General features: G+C 38.8%; 1 protein-coding gene across 11 annotated transcripts in view; it reads left to right on the top strand.

The window, feature by feature from the left end:
• LOC135503080 (regulating synaptic membrane exocytosis protein 2-like) overlaps positions 1 to 17,718 on the top strand; it is a 111,979-nt gene that overhangs the window by 89,339 nt on the left and 4,922 nt on the right. For all 11 annotated transcript variants that reach the window (XM_064796401.1, XM_064796403.1, XM_064796402.1 and 8 more), the window contains 3 exons: positions 10,234 to 10,620; positions 11,030 to 11,162; positions 17,272 to 17,537. In XM_064796401.1, coding sequence (XP_064652471.1) covers positions 10,234 to 10,620; positions 11,030 to 11,162; positions 17,272 to 17,537 — 786 coding nt within the window. The remainder of the gene's footprint in view (positions 1 to 10,233; positions 10,621 to 11,029; positions 11,163 to 17,271; positions 17,538 to 17,718) is intronic.

Raw genomic sequence — 17,718 nt, 5'->3', positions numbered from 1 at the left:
TCCTAATCCACATAAAAAGATGTTAGTAGCCTATGTCCTAATCCACATAGAAAGAGGCGATAAGGCTTATATATGTCCTAATCCACAATAAAAAATGTTGAGTAACATAAGTCCTAATCCACAATAAAAGATGTGAGTATCCTATGTCCTAATTCACATAGAAAGAGGTGATAAGCCTAATATATGTCCTAATCCACATAAAAAGATGTGCGTAACCTATGTGCTAATTCACATAAAAAGATGTGCGTAACCTATGTTCTAATCCACATAAAAAGATGTGCATAACCTATGTGCTAATCCACATAAAAAGATGTGCGTAACCTATGTGCTAATCCACATAAAAAGATGTGTGTAACCTATGTGCTAATCCACATAAAAAGATGTGCGTAACCTATGTGCTAATCCACATAAAAAGATGTGCATAACCTATGTGCTAATCCACATAAAAAGATGTGCATAACCTATGTGCTAATCCACATAAAAAGATGTGCGTAACCTATGTTCTAATCCACATAAAAAGATGTGCATAACCTATGTGCTAATCCACATAAAAAGATGTGCGTAACCTATGTTCTAATCCACATAAAAAGATGTGCATAACCTATGTGCTAATTCACATAAAAAGATGTGCATAACCTATGTGCTAATCCAATCCACATAAAAAGATGTGCATAACCTATGTTCTAATCCACATAAAAAGATGTGCGTAACCTATGTCCTAATCCACATAATAAGATGTGCGTAACCTATGTGCTAATCCACATAAAAAGATGTGCATAACCTATGTGCTAATCCACATTAAAAGATGTGCGTAACCTATGTGCTAATCCACATAAAAAGATGTGCGTAACCTATGTGCTAATCCACATAAAAAGATGTGAGTAACCTATGTTCTAATCCACATAAATAGATGTGAGTAACCTATGTTCTAATCCACATAATAAGATGTGTGTAACCTATGTTCTAATCCACATAATAAGATGTGAGTAACCTATGTCCTAATCCACATAATAAGGTGTGAGTGGCCTATGTCCTAATCCACATAATAAGGTGTGAGTGGCCTATGTCCTAATCCACATAATAAGGTGTGAGTGTGACTTTTGGGAGAAACATTGCATTGTTTTATACTGCCTTGAAGTTTTCTCTTTCTCACTATCAATCTGGACTGTCTGTCCTCTTGAACTTTGAACTTTAACCCGAGGGCATGAAAATTCAGCATGCATTCATTATGCATGGTCAATGTGCTTGTTTTGCAACCATCAAGGCTGATAGCAATGTTTATGCATCATACTGTCAAGTAATGCCTGCCTTCAAGTGCGAAATTCCAACAAAGTGTGTAATGATGATGAAGAGGTACTGATGTATTGGACGGTGCGCTTATGACTAAGGATTGCCCAAAAATTATGATATAGGGGGATCAGTGGCAGAGTGATAAGAGCACCAAGCTCATAATCAGGAGGTCATTGGTTCAGTTATCAGAAGGATCACGGCTGTTTTGTCTCTGTGTCATTGAGCAAGGCACTTAATCCTACTTGCTTCTCTCCACCCAGGAGTAAATGGGAATCTAGCTGGCAGAGATGGCAAACTATGAATGTTAGTCCTAAGAGCTGTATAGCTGCAGCTCGGACCTGTAGTACTCCCAGAGAGTAGAGCTTGAATCATGAATTCCCTGGCCAGTAGCTAGGGGTGATAATGTGAAGTGCTTTGAGCAACTGAAACACGTTGGGTTTAGCACTACATGTAAAATCTCATTATAAAAATGGTTATGTGTCAGTGCAATAGACGCTTTGCAATATGCGTCACAATGCCCCCCAAGATGGCCGCGAACAGTGCAGTCACGAGCGCGACGCTATGTTGTGACGCTTTGCGCAAGTCCTGACGCGAAGTCCTGAAAGAAGAAAGCCGACGTCATCACGTTATATCTGGCCCCCAACATGGCCGACATCGTGACGTCATTGCAAAGGGTCTATACCGCTCATACCTACATCATTTGTTTGGTATTGTTGTCAGAAAGCACAGAGCTGTCAAACTAAAGTTGCATCAATATTTTTCTGTCCATGGCCACATGTTTGCCATCAAAATGTGATCTGAGGTGAAAAAGGTTAAAATAGCGCGCTAAAAAGTTAACTAGACCGCATTAGGCCTATGAAGTGGCTGAAGTGTCCGAAACCAAATGTTTAAAACACCTTTAAAAGGGGTACGCCGTTTGTATTCAATTGTCGTCAGGAAAATAGAAATGCAATTATACAAAATGATGTTGAGCAGTTATCCTGCAGTTATCCTTTGCTAAAACTTGGTAAAAAGTATTCGAATATCGGTCTACACAACAAGAATGTTGAAATTTATAATCAGTGTGTATTGACGCAAATTGAAACTTTCAAATTCAATGAAAAATTTCAAATTTTTAAAGAACGGTGTGAGCCTTTATAAACATAAGTTGAGAAAAGAAAGCACTGCCATATATGCAATAGGAAATGCTTTGACACTGCATGATCAAAAGGGGTGTACGCAAGTGGAAACACTTTGACACTACATTATCAAAAGGGGTGTACGCAATAGGAAACACTTTGACACTGCATGATCAAAAGGGGTGTACACAATAGGAAACACTTTGACACTACATGATCAAAAGGGGTGTACGCAATAGGAAACACTTTGACACTGCATGATCAAAAGGGGTGTACGCAATAGGAAACACTTTGACACTACATGATCAAAAGGGGTGTACACAATAGGAAACACTTTGACACTACATGATCAAAAGGGGTGTACACAATAGGAAACACTTTGACACTACATGATCAAAAGGGGTGTACACAATAGGAAACACTTTGACACTACATGATCAAAAGGGGTGTACACAATAGGAAACACTTTGACACTACATGATCAAAAGGGGTGTACACAATAGGAAACACTTTGACACTACATGATCAAAAGGGGTGTACACAATAGGAAACACTTTGACACTACATGATCAAAAGGGGTGTACACAATAGGAAACACTTTGACACTGCATGATCAAAAGGGGTGTACACAATAGGAAACACTTTGACACTACATGATCAAAAGGGGTGTACGCAATAGGAAACACTTTGACACTACATGATCAAAAGGGGTGTACGCAATAGGAAAGGGGTGTACGCAAGTGGAAATGCTTTGACACTGCATGATCAAAAGGGGGTAGTTTTTTTAATGAGAAAACTACGTAAATTGTAACGTCATAATATCATAAATTTTTAATTATACTATTTTTATGGTGTTTATATTTCAATAATGACACCATAATGACTACATTAGATTAAAAGCTCAGTAAATTGGGTAGATATATAAGGGAGGCTGCTGGTGGTCGGTTGCAACAACAGACCAGCCTCAGATACTGCATGTCTCATTGTGTGCACTTGCTTGAGATCCTCATTCCCTGAACCTACCCCCCCCCCACACCCCCCACACCCTTATGTAGCACCACAGACCACACCTACCTCACTTGCTGTTCCATTGCGCTCAATTTTTGTACTCATACTGATAACAAAATGAACAACCGCAATTTTTTTACGGCTTTGAAACTGAAAAATTTTATGAAAAGATGTAAAGTTTTAGTCATGAAGTACAAAAGTTGATCCCCTGTGGTGTGTTATAGACGAGACTCTCTCTCTAACCCTTTGGTGCACCTTATACTGTTGGTCTAGTTATGTCCGAGTCAAATGATTGCAGAACCGTTTTATACTTCACACAAATGAGGTCAAGTTTAGTGATTGATATCACTGGGTGCCGTCAACTGCCGAGTTTTAGCTCATCTTTAACTTTGCAATTCGTGAAAACTTTGAAAAAATTTGAAATTTTCATGATTTTTTTGGTGCATATTGCTAGATCTCTTTTGGTTTTTCCAACAAAATTTTTTTGACCAGTTTTTTTTGCAACATTTTTGGCAAATTGAGATTGATTTCGACAACTGCAAAAAAATATAACTCTCGCAAAATGGCACTATACAGTACTGGTCAGTAGTTGTTCTGGTGAGTGATTTCCATCACTGATTACCCTTTTGTGCCATGTAAAAATGGCTGCCAATGATTTTAAAGGGGGACTATAGGCAAAAGCTAGGGAGTCAAACTGGTGACCAATAATGCACTGGTAGGGAACTTGGTTTTGTTGAACTAAGTGATAAAACTATTTTTTATGCAATCATGCACAGTGCCAATGTATTGTGAGATAGATGAGACACCTATCTGAAACTGTGTGTAATCTGACCTACCTGTGCCTGTGGTCTCCCTTTAAGCTTGGACATATCTGAGGTGTGAGCAGTGGCTCTTAAAGGTCAACTGTCCCTGTGTTATGTGACCCGAAAAACTGGCCAAGGATGCTGTGCGACCATTTCTAACCTGTCCTTATTCGCTCAATACTGACCTTGTAGCTATACTACACTGGAACCTCCCTTAGTGAACACCTCTCTATCATGTCTAATAAGGACACCCTCTCTATTATGGACACCCTCTCTAATAAGGAGACTAGTTTTGGTCCCAAATTGGTTGTTTCTAATCAATTTGACCTCTCTAATCAGGACACCTCTCTATCAAGGACAGCAATTGTCAGTCCTGCATTGTCCTTAAAAGAGAGGTTTTACTGTATGGCCAGCTTATTGAGTCACACTAACACAGCAACTGGACCTTTAATATCTGAATCTTCCATGCACGACTCTCATATGACAACATCTTTTCATGAACAAAGTCTAAAGAAGAAACTAGTACTCAAGTTCAAACCATATGTCTTTCTCAGACACGATGCAGTGTCACGTCATATTCCTACATTAAAGGTGTACTAAACCTGCCAAGGTGATGGGCAGGTTGACCCAACCTTTCTTACTTTGCTCTATTATAAGCCATCAGTACATTGTTAGCTCCAGTATCAGAATTCAAATTAAAAGGCTTACTTATGATTGGCCAACTTTCAAACCACTTAAATTCATTTAACTGGATAAAATCTAAAACTTTTGTTGATTAGATCACTCAGTAAAAACTTAAATTGACCTGTATTGTTCCAATCAGATAGACATGTATTGATCCAATTAGAAGTGACATTAACCTACATTATAGTCCAATTAAAATTTATTTGACCTTTATTTTGACCAATCAGTTAGATATGTTAGAACTGAAGTTGACCTACATTGGTCCACTAAGAACTGAAGTTGACCTTCATTGTTCCAATAAAAACTGAAGTTGACCTATATTGTTCCACTAAGAACTAAAGTTGACCTACATTGTTCCACTTAGAACTGAAGTTGACATACATTGTTCCACTCAGAACTGAAGTTGACCTTCATTGTTCCAGTAAGAACTGAAGTTGACCTACACTGTTCCACTAAGAACAGAGGTTGACCTACATTGTTCCACTTAGAACTGAAGTTGACCTACATTGTTCCACTTAGAACTGAAGTTGACCTACATTGTTCCACTTAGAACTGAAGTTGACCTACATTGTTCCACTTAGAACTGAAGTTGACCTGCATTGTTCCACTTAGAACTGAAGTTGACCTACATTGTTCCACTTAGAACTGAAGTTGACCTGCATTGTTCCACTTAGAACTGAAGTTGACCTACATTGTTCCACTTAGAACTGAAGTTGACCTACATTGTTCCACTTAGAACTGAAGTTGACCTGCATTGTTCCACTTAGAACTGAAGTTGACCTGCATTGTTCCACTTAGAACTGAAGTTGACATATCATGTTTTCACCTAGAACTGATTAAGTTGACCTATATTGGTCCAACCAGTGGGGTTCAGTGAATTTATCAACTGAAGTTAGTTTATATTGGCCGATTTACCCAGCAATGAACCCATGTAATAATTTGGCTACATACATTAACCATTATGATATTCTGGCCCCTGTCAGCTCATTAACTAAACTGTTTTGTCTACTCATTTTATAATCAAATCTAACTAACGTTTTATTTTGTCGAAGTGCTGTGTCTGTCTGGTAAACCTGTGCAGGCTTATTGTCAATTTTCTGCTAATCATTTTCATTCAACACAACTTTATGCAATCTACCCTTTAACAACTTTTTATTTGAAAATGCTTCGGTATATATATGGTGAATATGATTTGGGTGGTTTTCTTTTGCGAAAAAAATTGGGGAGGGAGATTACCCAAACCTACATTTTTATAGTCATTTACAAAATATTTCCAAGTTTTGTACAAGATTTTCTGTTTTAGTTTGAGGATTCACAAGAAATTCTGAAAAAAAGGATATTTTTCACAATTTTTCTACATACTGATTTGTTCCCGTTTTTCGAATAGAAAAAATTATTCACAATTTTTTTTGGATTCATGGAAGTTTTTTCTTGGAAGAAATTAAGCAACATATCAATCTAATCAAGAACTGATAAAGACCAGTCTTTATTGATTCTTGGTGTGATTTAAACAGATTTTAAAAAGTATATATTCCAAGAAGTTGTTAGAGGGTTAATAACAGAGCACTAAATGCGTCATGTACATTGTCCGCACAGTGATTTCTCATATCTCTTTCTTGAATTTTCTTCGCGACCAGCACCATCTATATTTTCATTGTCAACTAACTTGCTTTTAAAAGCTCATGCGTCAGTAGTCATACAAGTTTATTTGAATTTGTATTTGAATTTGAAATGTCGTCGTTATCGTCACATAGGAAGCTTGTGGTATGTGGTGTGTATTGTTGGTAAATTTCATCAGTTGTCACTGTTGTTATGGAAGTTGCTCTTTAGTGATTAATTCCTGAACAAGATACAGCGATACATGAATTGATCACTGGTGGGGAGGGGCTCCTAATATGATAGAGGTTATTTGTACATTGTTTGCCTTTCAGGCAGGAATGTTACAAAATAACGTTTTAACATAAACATTTTCCCGAAGTCTCTTTAGTTGGTCGAGAGTAACAAGTTGGATCCAATTCATGAATTTATGAATGCTGGAAGAATTTCGAAAATACTGGGAAATATCGGTTTGATAAAATTTTTTCAAATACATACTAAATTGTGTGCACCGTGCTTATAGTGAATTTTGCACAACCAGCAATGGCCTGCTTTTGCCTTAACATACACCACAACTGTCTAATCGCACCCTGGTGAATCAGTTTCCCAACTTGTCGAGAATCAGGCACGCGTTCCAGCTTTCAAAGCTTTCCTTTGAAATGCAGCTTTTCTATGGAATTAAAACTTTTAAAACAAACAATTGATTAAAGTTTATCAATTTCAAAAAAAACATAGATATGTTGTAAAACGCTTTAATTAGCAGTTTTTTTCAGTAATGATGACATGTCAAAGAGCATATTAAATTATAATCAGTTAATTTGTGCTAATTAATTTGTAATTCTAATTCTCTGGTGGTTTTAATTGTGTTAGGCAATGTCTCTCAGTTAAAATCGAATTAGAAAATGTTGATTTGGTAATTAAAGGTAATCAATGGAATGTGTTAATTGGTAATTAACATAAATGTTACTCGGTAATTAGGCATAAATTAACAGAAATGTGTAATTAACGGATTTTGTTAATTGTTTATTAACATAAATGTTGCTTGGCAATTAGGTGTGAATTAACAGGCAGTGTTAATTGGTGATTAGGTGTTATGAAAGAGAAAATGTTAATTGGTAATTAAGTGTTAATTAACAAAAAATGTTAATTGGTAATTAAGTGTTAATTAACAGAAAATGTTAATTGGTAGATGGAGACTAACTCAATGTGGAATGACAGAGAAAGAGAAGTGATCTGATTTTCACGAAAATAAAACGTTTCTAATTTTTTGCAATATTTTGCATCCCTGGACTTGAATGAAAAGATGTTAGTCGTATAAGGGTTTCCTTGATTAGGTCACACCCTGTATCCTTTTTCTATTGCCTCCAGTCTATAGAGTGTTTGCAGGCCAGTGGTTCCCTATATTTTTTCAAAGTTGAATCCATATGATTCAGTCAGAGCGTTGATAATACAAATGACGTCGTATCTTGCTTAGAAAGAATTCATTTGTGCATTGTTGATATGTTCATGAGTGCTTTTAGGTTTTGAGTTCTTAATACTGTAAACATGTAGTCACCTTGTCACCTCCTGATTTTTGGGATTCACGAAAATATCTCGGGAGAAAATTATCCTTGGAGAAATTTGGAATGGGAGGGTTCATGAGGCACGGGAGTGTGTCATGTACAAAGCATTTATACAACAGTAAACAACAACATATGTACACTATCATCAGACAACAACTATGTTAACCAAGTTATCAATATAAATATTAAGATCACTGGTTGGGGGTCGGTTTGGGGTGGGTTGGGGGTAATGGGGGATGAACATATTAATATATATGTGAACTAAATTTGGATACTTACATGTATCATTTTATGCTGATTAGAATAACCACTATGTGAGCCAAGTAATCAACATAAATATTAAGATCAAAGGTCAAGGGTCGGTTTGGGTTGGGTTGGGGTTGATGAGGATGAACATATTAATATATATATATAAACTGAAATTGGATACTTATATGTATCTTTTATGCTGATTAGAATACACAAAGGTTACACACGAATATCCACTCATGACATGCATTTATACATCTTTACGCGACCTAGGATTTTTAATTGCTGCGACCAGTGACAAAGCCGTGACCAATGACAAATGATAACAATATAACCAATCGGTGGCTGCATTTTAACCACCGCATCACGTCTTCATGGCTCTTTCATATGTCCCAGCAACTAAAATCGCTAGTTTGTGCGCTGCTTTAGACATAAACTGTTAACCCCTTTCCTTTTCAGGCGGACGTATTATACTAGGTGTTTCATGATATATGTGACACTTTTGATTTCGAATAATATAACAATTAGTTCAGATTTAAAATGAACCGTATAATGTTTTGTGCACACAATATTTGAAATCAAAAGCATCAAATATTTTATGAAACACATATCGCTGTCTGCGATTGTTCAAACAGTGCAACCTGGTACAATAGCTAAGGTCGGGTTTACATAGAGGGTGCACTTTCATATTTTACGGTTTACGGAATACGGACATGCATGGAATGAAGAATGAACAAGTTATTTCAAGGGTTCAGGCTGAAGAATCATCCATATGTCACCCTGAAAAATCCCTGGTTAAACCGTGTCTCGTGAAGCGTGACCCATGACATGTGACTCTATGTAAACATATGTAAATTCTATGTAAACCTGAACTTGGATACAGGCAAAAAAATGAAATGACCTGATTTAATTGTCAAGAAGACGTGCCAATCAGATAAAAGTCTTGCAGGTCATTGCATTATTTTGACCTGTTCCGTTTTATAAAACTTTTTTCACAGGTTTTATTTGTAATGCCAGTGAGAAAGCTTTATAAAACTGATTTGTTGCATAAATTTCATTTTAACACAACTCGAAAATGCTAAGGTGTTTTGCTCTCTACCCTTGACTGGAACTGAATAAATTACCACAGCTTGATTATTTGTTGTTACTACAAACAATAAATAATTTTAAACACACAGCCATTGGATACCTTAAAGGGGTACGCCATTCATTAGTACTGGTGGTCCAGTAAAATAGAAATGCAGTTATACACAATGCCATATAGTACAGTTATGCAAACAAATTTGCTGAAACTTGGTACTTATAGTTTCGTTGATATGTTTTATTCAAATATTTAAAGAACAGCGTTTGCCTTCATGTGGCCAATGCCTTCGGCCCATGGCCTCACTGATCAATGTGAATAACTGCAAGAATCTGAAAGAATATATAAGTTGGTATAATACAGTAGAACCCTTCCTTAGCGGACACCCCTCTATTAAGGACCCAAATTTGTTGTTTCCACTCAATTTGACCTCTCTAATCAGGACACCTCTCTATTAAGGACAGCACTTGTCAGTCCTGAGGGTGTCCTTCCTCTATGTGTATTTACAACAAGAATCATAATGGAATGGCGCTGGGCTACAGCAAACATTTACTTAAATAGTCATATATAGGATTATATAATAGTAAAGGAATTAGAGGAAAAAGGGGGACCAGTTTGTGCTGCCATCTGTATCCGGGCAGCACAACTATAATTCTGAAAGGAATTAACCCATTCTCCCACATTTAATCGGTACGTAGCCACTCTCGTTTGCCTGCACGCAGAGAGTGGAATGCAGTCGCATTTTTTCCAGTTGTGTCAAACGAAATTCATGCACAAACTTCCTCAAGGGTTCAAGCACTGTTTGAACAATGTGAGGCTGATGTTTCGAGTGTCGATTTCAGTTACGCAAGATCTAGAGGAGAGAGCTAGACAGATGAAGCTTAAAATGAAGATGAATGCATATAAACAAGTCGGTACGCCCTCTAGCGATAGCGAGGCGATGTATCCCCGCGCGCGATCCTGGGACAGGAACGACGAACGCGATCGATTGAGCGATCACAGTGGCTCCGGTCCGAACGACCGGTTTGACCGCTACGGCGATGGCAAGAGACGGAATCATCATAGCCTCGATCGAGAGGGTGATCTCCGCTACCATAGCCAGGATCGTGTGGACCGCGGCTTTGACCGTGGGTTCGAGCGGGAGTTTCGACGTGATCGTCACATGGGGATGGATCGAGGACGTGAACGCATCCGTGATTACGATGGCAGACATCGCCGGCGAGCAAAAGGTAAGGGGATAATAGACGGTTTGCGACTAATGTATATCGGTCATTTTGAAAATGTCCTTTTCACAGGCAACTGGAGATTATCATTGTGTCCATTGTTTCGCGTTGGTGGTGTGTCTGTTGTTGCTGAGGTTGGGGTCATTGACTCACTGAACTCCCTCATTTTCAGCGACAGGTAAAACACTGCGGATTCTCGTGCGTGGCAGTTGATTAAGCTCTAGGTTTGGGCTTTTTAATATATTGAGTTCTTATAATAATACCTTGTTACTTATCCATTGCAGTATTGCATTTTCTATTTAAACTATCCTTTTAGGAGGCAATATTATCATAAAGTATATCATTAAAATATATTTCTGCATGTTGATAAGGAATCTGTGTTTATCTTAAACGCATATGTTGTTATTTTCGACAGAGTTTAGCCCTGATGCATCTGATGACGCCCTGCAGAGTGACGCATCTGAAACCAGTGACATGTCCGAGGTCTCCAAAATAAGTACAATCAGCGTCCGGTCGACTCAGTCAGAGAAGCCTCGAAGAAAACTAAGGTAAGGATCCCTGGTCCTGTTGATTCGTTTCTTGGACCATGGCTTGCCTTGTGGGCTATAGCATGTTGGTGGTGGGGGACCAAAAGCAACCGGAAACAAGCGATTTTTCTCATAGCCTGTGACAAAAATATCGCTCATCTGCAGGTAAAAGTGATTATCGCTGCTTGATATTGGTTGTACGTTTGGTGTTAATTGCAGCAATCACTGAGTCTTGTTGCAAGCACAGATGCGATGACCACAGCAGAAGAGAGATTTTTGTGGTGTGTGATCATGATCGCTGATTGCAGCAACAAAAATCACGTGTTTGCAGACACTTACTTCCGATTGAAAATGGTTTATTCTCTCCCCAACACACCAGTTGTAGCTCTCAGCCTGTTGAGGTTACAAGTTTTGGAAGACAGGAAGTGTCACATTGGCACAGCATGTCTTAGCTGGTCGTTTGCGGTGCGAGTTACAGGTATTTTGCACAGACATGACGAACAGGTTTTGCTGTAAAAGAGCACTGCACAGTATGATTATCGAAAAAGACGCGAATTAGGGGTCAATCCATGAGAGGATCCGGAAAAAACTGATAAGTTGGGGGGTCTGCGGATTTCGCTGAAATTTCTACCATTGGGCAAGACAATTATTGGTGATGTATTTCTGAGAAAAAAAATCATCGGATGAATGGGAGCCGAAACATTTCTCGGGGATTTTCATTGGAAATCACACACCTGTCAGTTTTATTGACTAAAAATAGCCCAACTTCGTTTTGTCATGAACCTAACTCTTCAAATGTTTCCCAACAAACGCCAAGTAACAATTACCCACACTTATATTTGCTTGTTATGCAGTTGATAGCTTTCATCCCAATTTGAACCCATCTATTTATGTCAAACCATGTCAATATCCAAAACTTTCTTGCAAATTTTTCAATTTTTCATTTCGTTTGCTACGAAACGCACCAACTACATCAGGCCATTAAAATTAATTTTTAGATTCTCGTCAGACTATATGAACCATGACAGTAGGCGTCCTAATTATCATAGGTAGGCAATTTTTACGCTTTTACAGTCTAAGTCACAATTGGCATCCGTCCTGCTTCGCGTCAGTGACAGGCAACATACACGCGAGTTGCGTGCCAATGATGTACCAGTGCCACGCTGGCGTCTTCAATGATGCACCACTGACGCGCGGCCAGTGACGCGATTTACGGGATGACAATTGTGGTTTGGTCTGTATAGTCTTATCAATTTTATATCAAAGCCGCTGTTTTGATTGAGGCATCTTACGATAATCTACATGTGTTCTTACGCCCTTTTGCATGATCTGTACAATAGACCTTCAAGGATGGATTTACATAGGATTCATGTTTTCACTTGTCAGCTGTCACTATTTGTCATGGGCATTTTCGTTTATTATCTAGGTTTGAAAATGAGAAGGAGATGCCAACCATCCCTTGAAAACTGGGAACCTTCCTTTTTTGGCTGCTGATCTCCAGATTTTTTTCGCAATTCGTTTTATGCATTTTCCTTTGTCTTCTTTGATTGTTTAACCCTTTGGAGCCCAAGTTTCCGCAGAAATACAACCATAAAACCTTACATCAAAATCATACTCAGCTACCGCACTACATAACCAATAGTATCTCAGTCTCACAAAGCTGTCATTAGTGTTTTAAAGGGACAATATAGGCAGCAGCTAGGCAGGCAAGATAAAGTTACACAAAATCAACAATAGGGGTCTCTCACATCTCACAGTAAGTCAAAATGATTCACGATTGTACGAGGGATATATTTAGTGCTGAATCTGACATGACCCAGGGCCCTTACTGTGTATATCAGTCACCTGAAGATGGCCAAATTAGCCCCTTTGCTCCTGCCTGTAGTTCCCCTTTAAGTGAAGGGGTGCCATGTTAATTTTGGCGACTTTAGACAAGATCGGGCAAACGGAGATGTTTTTCTTTGGCGACTTAAGTCCAGATCAGGCTTCAAAGGATTAAAGTGCTGCCCAGGTGTTTGATAGGAAAGAAAGTGAAATGTTCATTAACCTCTCGATGTTGTTTCTTTTGCCTTCTACCTTTATTCTACCAGACTGGCAACACTGATGACAAGAGTGTGACAAGTGACATCTTGAATCTTATGCTGCTTACTTTTTAGATGTGACTTCCGTTTTTAAAGTGACATATTACAAGTGACAACGTAAACTCTATGTAACCCGTCTATGTAAACCCAGCCTTTGGCTCATAAAAGCCACCATGTAAACACCACATATGTGCATTTGTCGACAAACCTTTTAATTGATGGTCAGCGGAGTACCGATTTTTTCTCATTCTTCCAAATGATATTTGATTTCACTTTAGAATTTTTGTGATGAGTTTTCGATGTTTGCAATTTGGTGTTTGATGTTATGACGACGGGGAATGCGTTGTCACTAAAACAGAGTAAGTGCATGATTTTGGGATTAACCCTTTTGCTGCGGCAGCCATTTTTCAGCCAGCGCCGCCATGTAATGACATTCGACACCAATAAACAGTGGAGCAAATTTTTAACTGAACAGTCGAAACTATTCGAAAGTGTCGCCATCTATACTTTAAAGATGAAACTAATTATTCCCGAGTGCGTTTGGTGTATCTACGAGGTTGAGGCCAAGTGCTGGTGAACAAATATTTTAGAAGGACATGACATACTATGCACGTCACCCGCATGACATGGGACCATGTACATCACCTGCAGCAAAAGGGTTAATGTAAGTAAGAACTGCCTGTAAGATTATCATAAATGCCTGATTACAAACAAACAATACAATTTCATTTCTCTAAAAGAACAACTCGTCTTACCTACCCAGCATATGAAAAATGAGTAATTGAGTAATCACTCACTTCACTCAATTTCTAAGTAACTCAATTTCAAATGCCTCCGTGCTTCACTTGAAATTCATCGCATTTATTTTCTCCAAGCATTTTCACATTTTTATCACTTTTTTAACAGTCATAACTAGGCGATTGTTTTTATGTGTCTTTCCTAAGCATCCTTATGACTGTTTGCATCCTGTCACTATATACTGGACATGTGACATAGTGAATCTTATGTAAATCTGCACATGAATCTCAACATGTGACATAGTGAAACATATGTAAATCCAAACATGAACATGCAACATAGTGAATCCTACGTTGATCTGCACATGAACCTCGACATGCGACATAGTGAATCATATGTAAATCCACACATGAATCTTGCCATGTGACATAGTGAATCGTATGTAAATCTGCACCTGAACCTCGAAATGTGACATAGTGGATCATATGTAAATCTGCACCTGAACCTCGAAATGTGACATAGTGGATCCTATGTAAATCTGCACATGAACCTCGACATGTGACATAGTGGATCCTATGTAAATCTGCACATGAACCTCGACATGTGACATAGTGGATCATATGTAAATCTGCACATGAACCTCGACATGTGACATAGTGGATCATATGTAAATCCTCACATGAACCTCGACATGTGACATAGTGGATCCTATGTAAATCCTCACATGAACATCGACATGTGCCATAGCAAATCCTATGTAAATCCGCACATGAACCTCGAATTGTGACATAGTAAATCCGGCCTAGGTAACTTCTCCTTCTCTGGGTATTTCCCGATTTCCCAAAAGAAATCATAGGGTAAAATGGGTCAGCCAGCCTTTTTCAAAAGCTTACTTCTTGTCAGGCTACGGCATGGTCTGTCAATGCCTATGCTTTTACTTCAACAGATAGATCTCATCCCAGGGATGTCAAAATTTCTAATTTCAGGCAGATTTCAGACTTCTTTCTCTATGAATTTCCTATGAAATCTCAAAATTAAACCAAAAATATGCATTTTAGAGGCATTTTTGTACAAGGGAGAGCCGATCAAAGGACAACATTTTTACAGCATTTTTCAGACTTTTTGCTCAGCTCGTTGGTATCCCTGTCATCTGTTTTCAAAGTCTAATTTCTCACAATGTCTCACTTTCTCATTTCCTCCTCATTTCTTCCTGTTTTCTTCCCTCACCGCAGGTCCTCTTTGACCGACCTACGTTTCAGGTACAAGCCACCAATGATAGGCCATGCGCCGAATCCAACAAGCTGTCTGTCACGACATCATCTCTTGGGCTGAGTAAAAACGTTTTATAATGATGAGTCACGTGATCACATCACATAATAAAGTCAAATTATAAAGTTCCCACAATAGTTGCATGTTTAGCGGCTATACTGACTACAATCAGGTGAATATCCAATATAGGCACCAGTTATTTTGGTTCACTGACTGGCTCACAGGTGGCTAGAATTTGCTCTATTCAGTGCTGCCACCTAGGATACAAATTGCGCAAAACTTTGTTTCAGTTATGCTCAGTTTACATAATTTTCTGGTTACTGACGTTAATGTATTTGGTTTAGGAGCTACTCTTTTTGCAGGAACGCTTATTTCATGTGAAGTGATCACCTTACTTACGATTACAGCATTTTTACTCTGCCCCGAAATGTTGTCACAAATTCAAAGCTTAGTTAGGATTTGGCCCACGGCCTATGACTTTCTTTACTTTATTTCATGTAGTCTTGATACGTTGATGATACTAACCAACATTTGGATATCTGTACATCTGAGAGTCTGTCTGTCTGTCTCTCTGTCTGTCTGTACACTCACTCATTCCTGGTTGTGACATTTCTGATTTTTGGAGGATTTCAATTTTTTGTCCTTCTGAAAAAAGTTATGTCCCATCTCTCTGTGGAAGTTAGAATTTTCAAAAACAAACTAAAAGTAAGCAAGCATACACACGCATACACGCATATTGTTCCCAACAAATATATATCATTGCATGTTTTAAATCCCCAAAAAAAGTATTACACTCCGGCACACGACAGACAAATGGACGCGAAACCACATTTCTGATCGTTTGTCTGTCCTGTGCGTGCATTCCAAAACTAAAGCAAAGGCGTGGTCTCTGATGAGCAGTGTGTTTCATGGTTTCTGACCCCCCTCCCCAAATTGTGCTGTATTGTTTCCTAAGAAAGAAGTGATGGTTTGGCTCTCCATTTGCCTCATCCAATTTGAACATGATCCAGGTCTCGTGTTGTTTCAACTTGTCGAACTAACATCTGTCTAACGCTTGAAGCACACAGTGGGAAATAATCTTGTCGAACTAACATCTGTCTAAATCTTGAAGCACACAGCGGGAAATATCTGTCGGATCATGTTGCAGACATTTTGGAAGTACTAATATCATTTACCCTTTAGCCCTCCAAACGCCCGTGGACGCCCGGCAGCTTTTTTCATCAAATGCCCGTGGACACCCGCACGATTTAGGTGACATATGACGTGGAAGTGCTGAATCGAAACATCGTTTTACTGGAGTCTATTTTGGAGCTGAAATTCAGCTCAGTCATTGAGTTCTCTGTTTACTGACGATGATACCTACAAATTTCATTGTTGAAGTTGCAAATTTTTACCAATACTCTGAAGGAACAGATGGAAAAATTTATATAATGCTGGAATGCTAAGGGGTTAAAATAACACGACTGTTTGTTTTGGTGGCGTCAGTGGCACAATGTCATCTGAGTCTCAGATAACACAGTGCTATAAAACAAAACCAATAAATACTTTTCAATAATAAGTGTAAATTATTCAAAAAACCTCTGCGGCCTGATCAATCTGATAGACATTTTTGCTGCTGTGTGCGCCTAGTTTAACTGCATTCTTTTTCGTTGTGTGCTGAGAATTCTGTTTAGAATCATACTGGGAGAGCTTGTAAAGGCTGTTTAAGTTTATTTGGGCGAATTTTGAGTTTTTACCTATTTTTCGACACATGCTGAGCTGTTGCGACACTAAAGAAATGGTGTGTCCTCAGCATCTGAAAAGTACTTTTTCTGGCTAGCTCTTCAAATACTGGGTCGTCCACAGATATTATAAATGACTTAAAGGTGATGTATGTCTGTCATTCAGCTGATAGGGAAAATGTCTTGGGGATTTGTGTGCAGGGCCAAAGAAGCGAACATTAACCCCTGATTGCCTCAGGATGTAAAAGACTGCTCTCTGATTATATCTGAGGGTCGTAATCAATAAAACACGTGAACTCACATTCAGTTCTATTTTTCCAGTGAATTCACCTCTAAAATGGAAATGCGTGGTGGAGGCGCGGGTCCTGCCGCTCCAACCAACACACCAAACCCACGGCCTTTCAATCGCAGCCTCAGCAACACGGATGTCGGCCAGTATGACAAGAACGACGGGAGCGTGTCAGACTCCGCCGTCACAAGTAATGTTACCGAGGGCCGCAAACGACGTCCAAGTATAGGATACAAAGTGGCAGCGCTCGTGGGACTGTCGCGGAGATCCAGTAGTACGTCGCAGTTGGGACAAACGGGTAAGGGTTTAGCATGGTGTAAACAGGCAATTTTAGTTGCTGCGACCTGCAATGGAGCCATGGCAACATGATGAGTGGTGGCAATTAAACCAATGGCAGCCGATTGTGGCCAATTTGAACTTTGAGTCTTATCTTAGGACTGGGCACTCCCATTCTACTCAATATTGAAATGATATATACA

This window comes from Lineus longissimus, chromosome 19 (assembly GCF_910592395.1).
Source record: "Lineus longissimus chromosome 19, tnLinLong1.2, whole genome shotgun sequence".
Classification (NCBI taxonomy): Eukaryota; Metazoa; Nemertea; class Pilidiophora; order Heteronemertea; family Lineidae; genus Lineus; species Lineus longissimus.
This window is presented reverse-complemented; position numbering and strand designations above follow the sequence as displayed.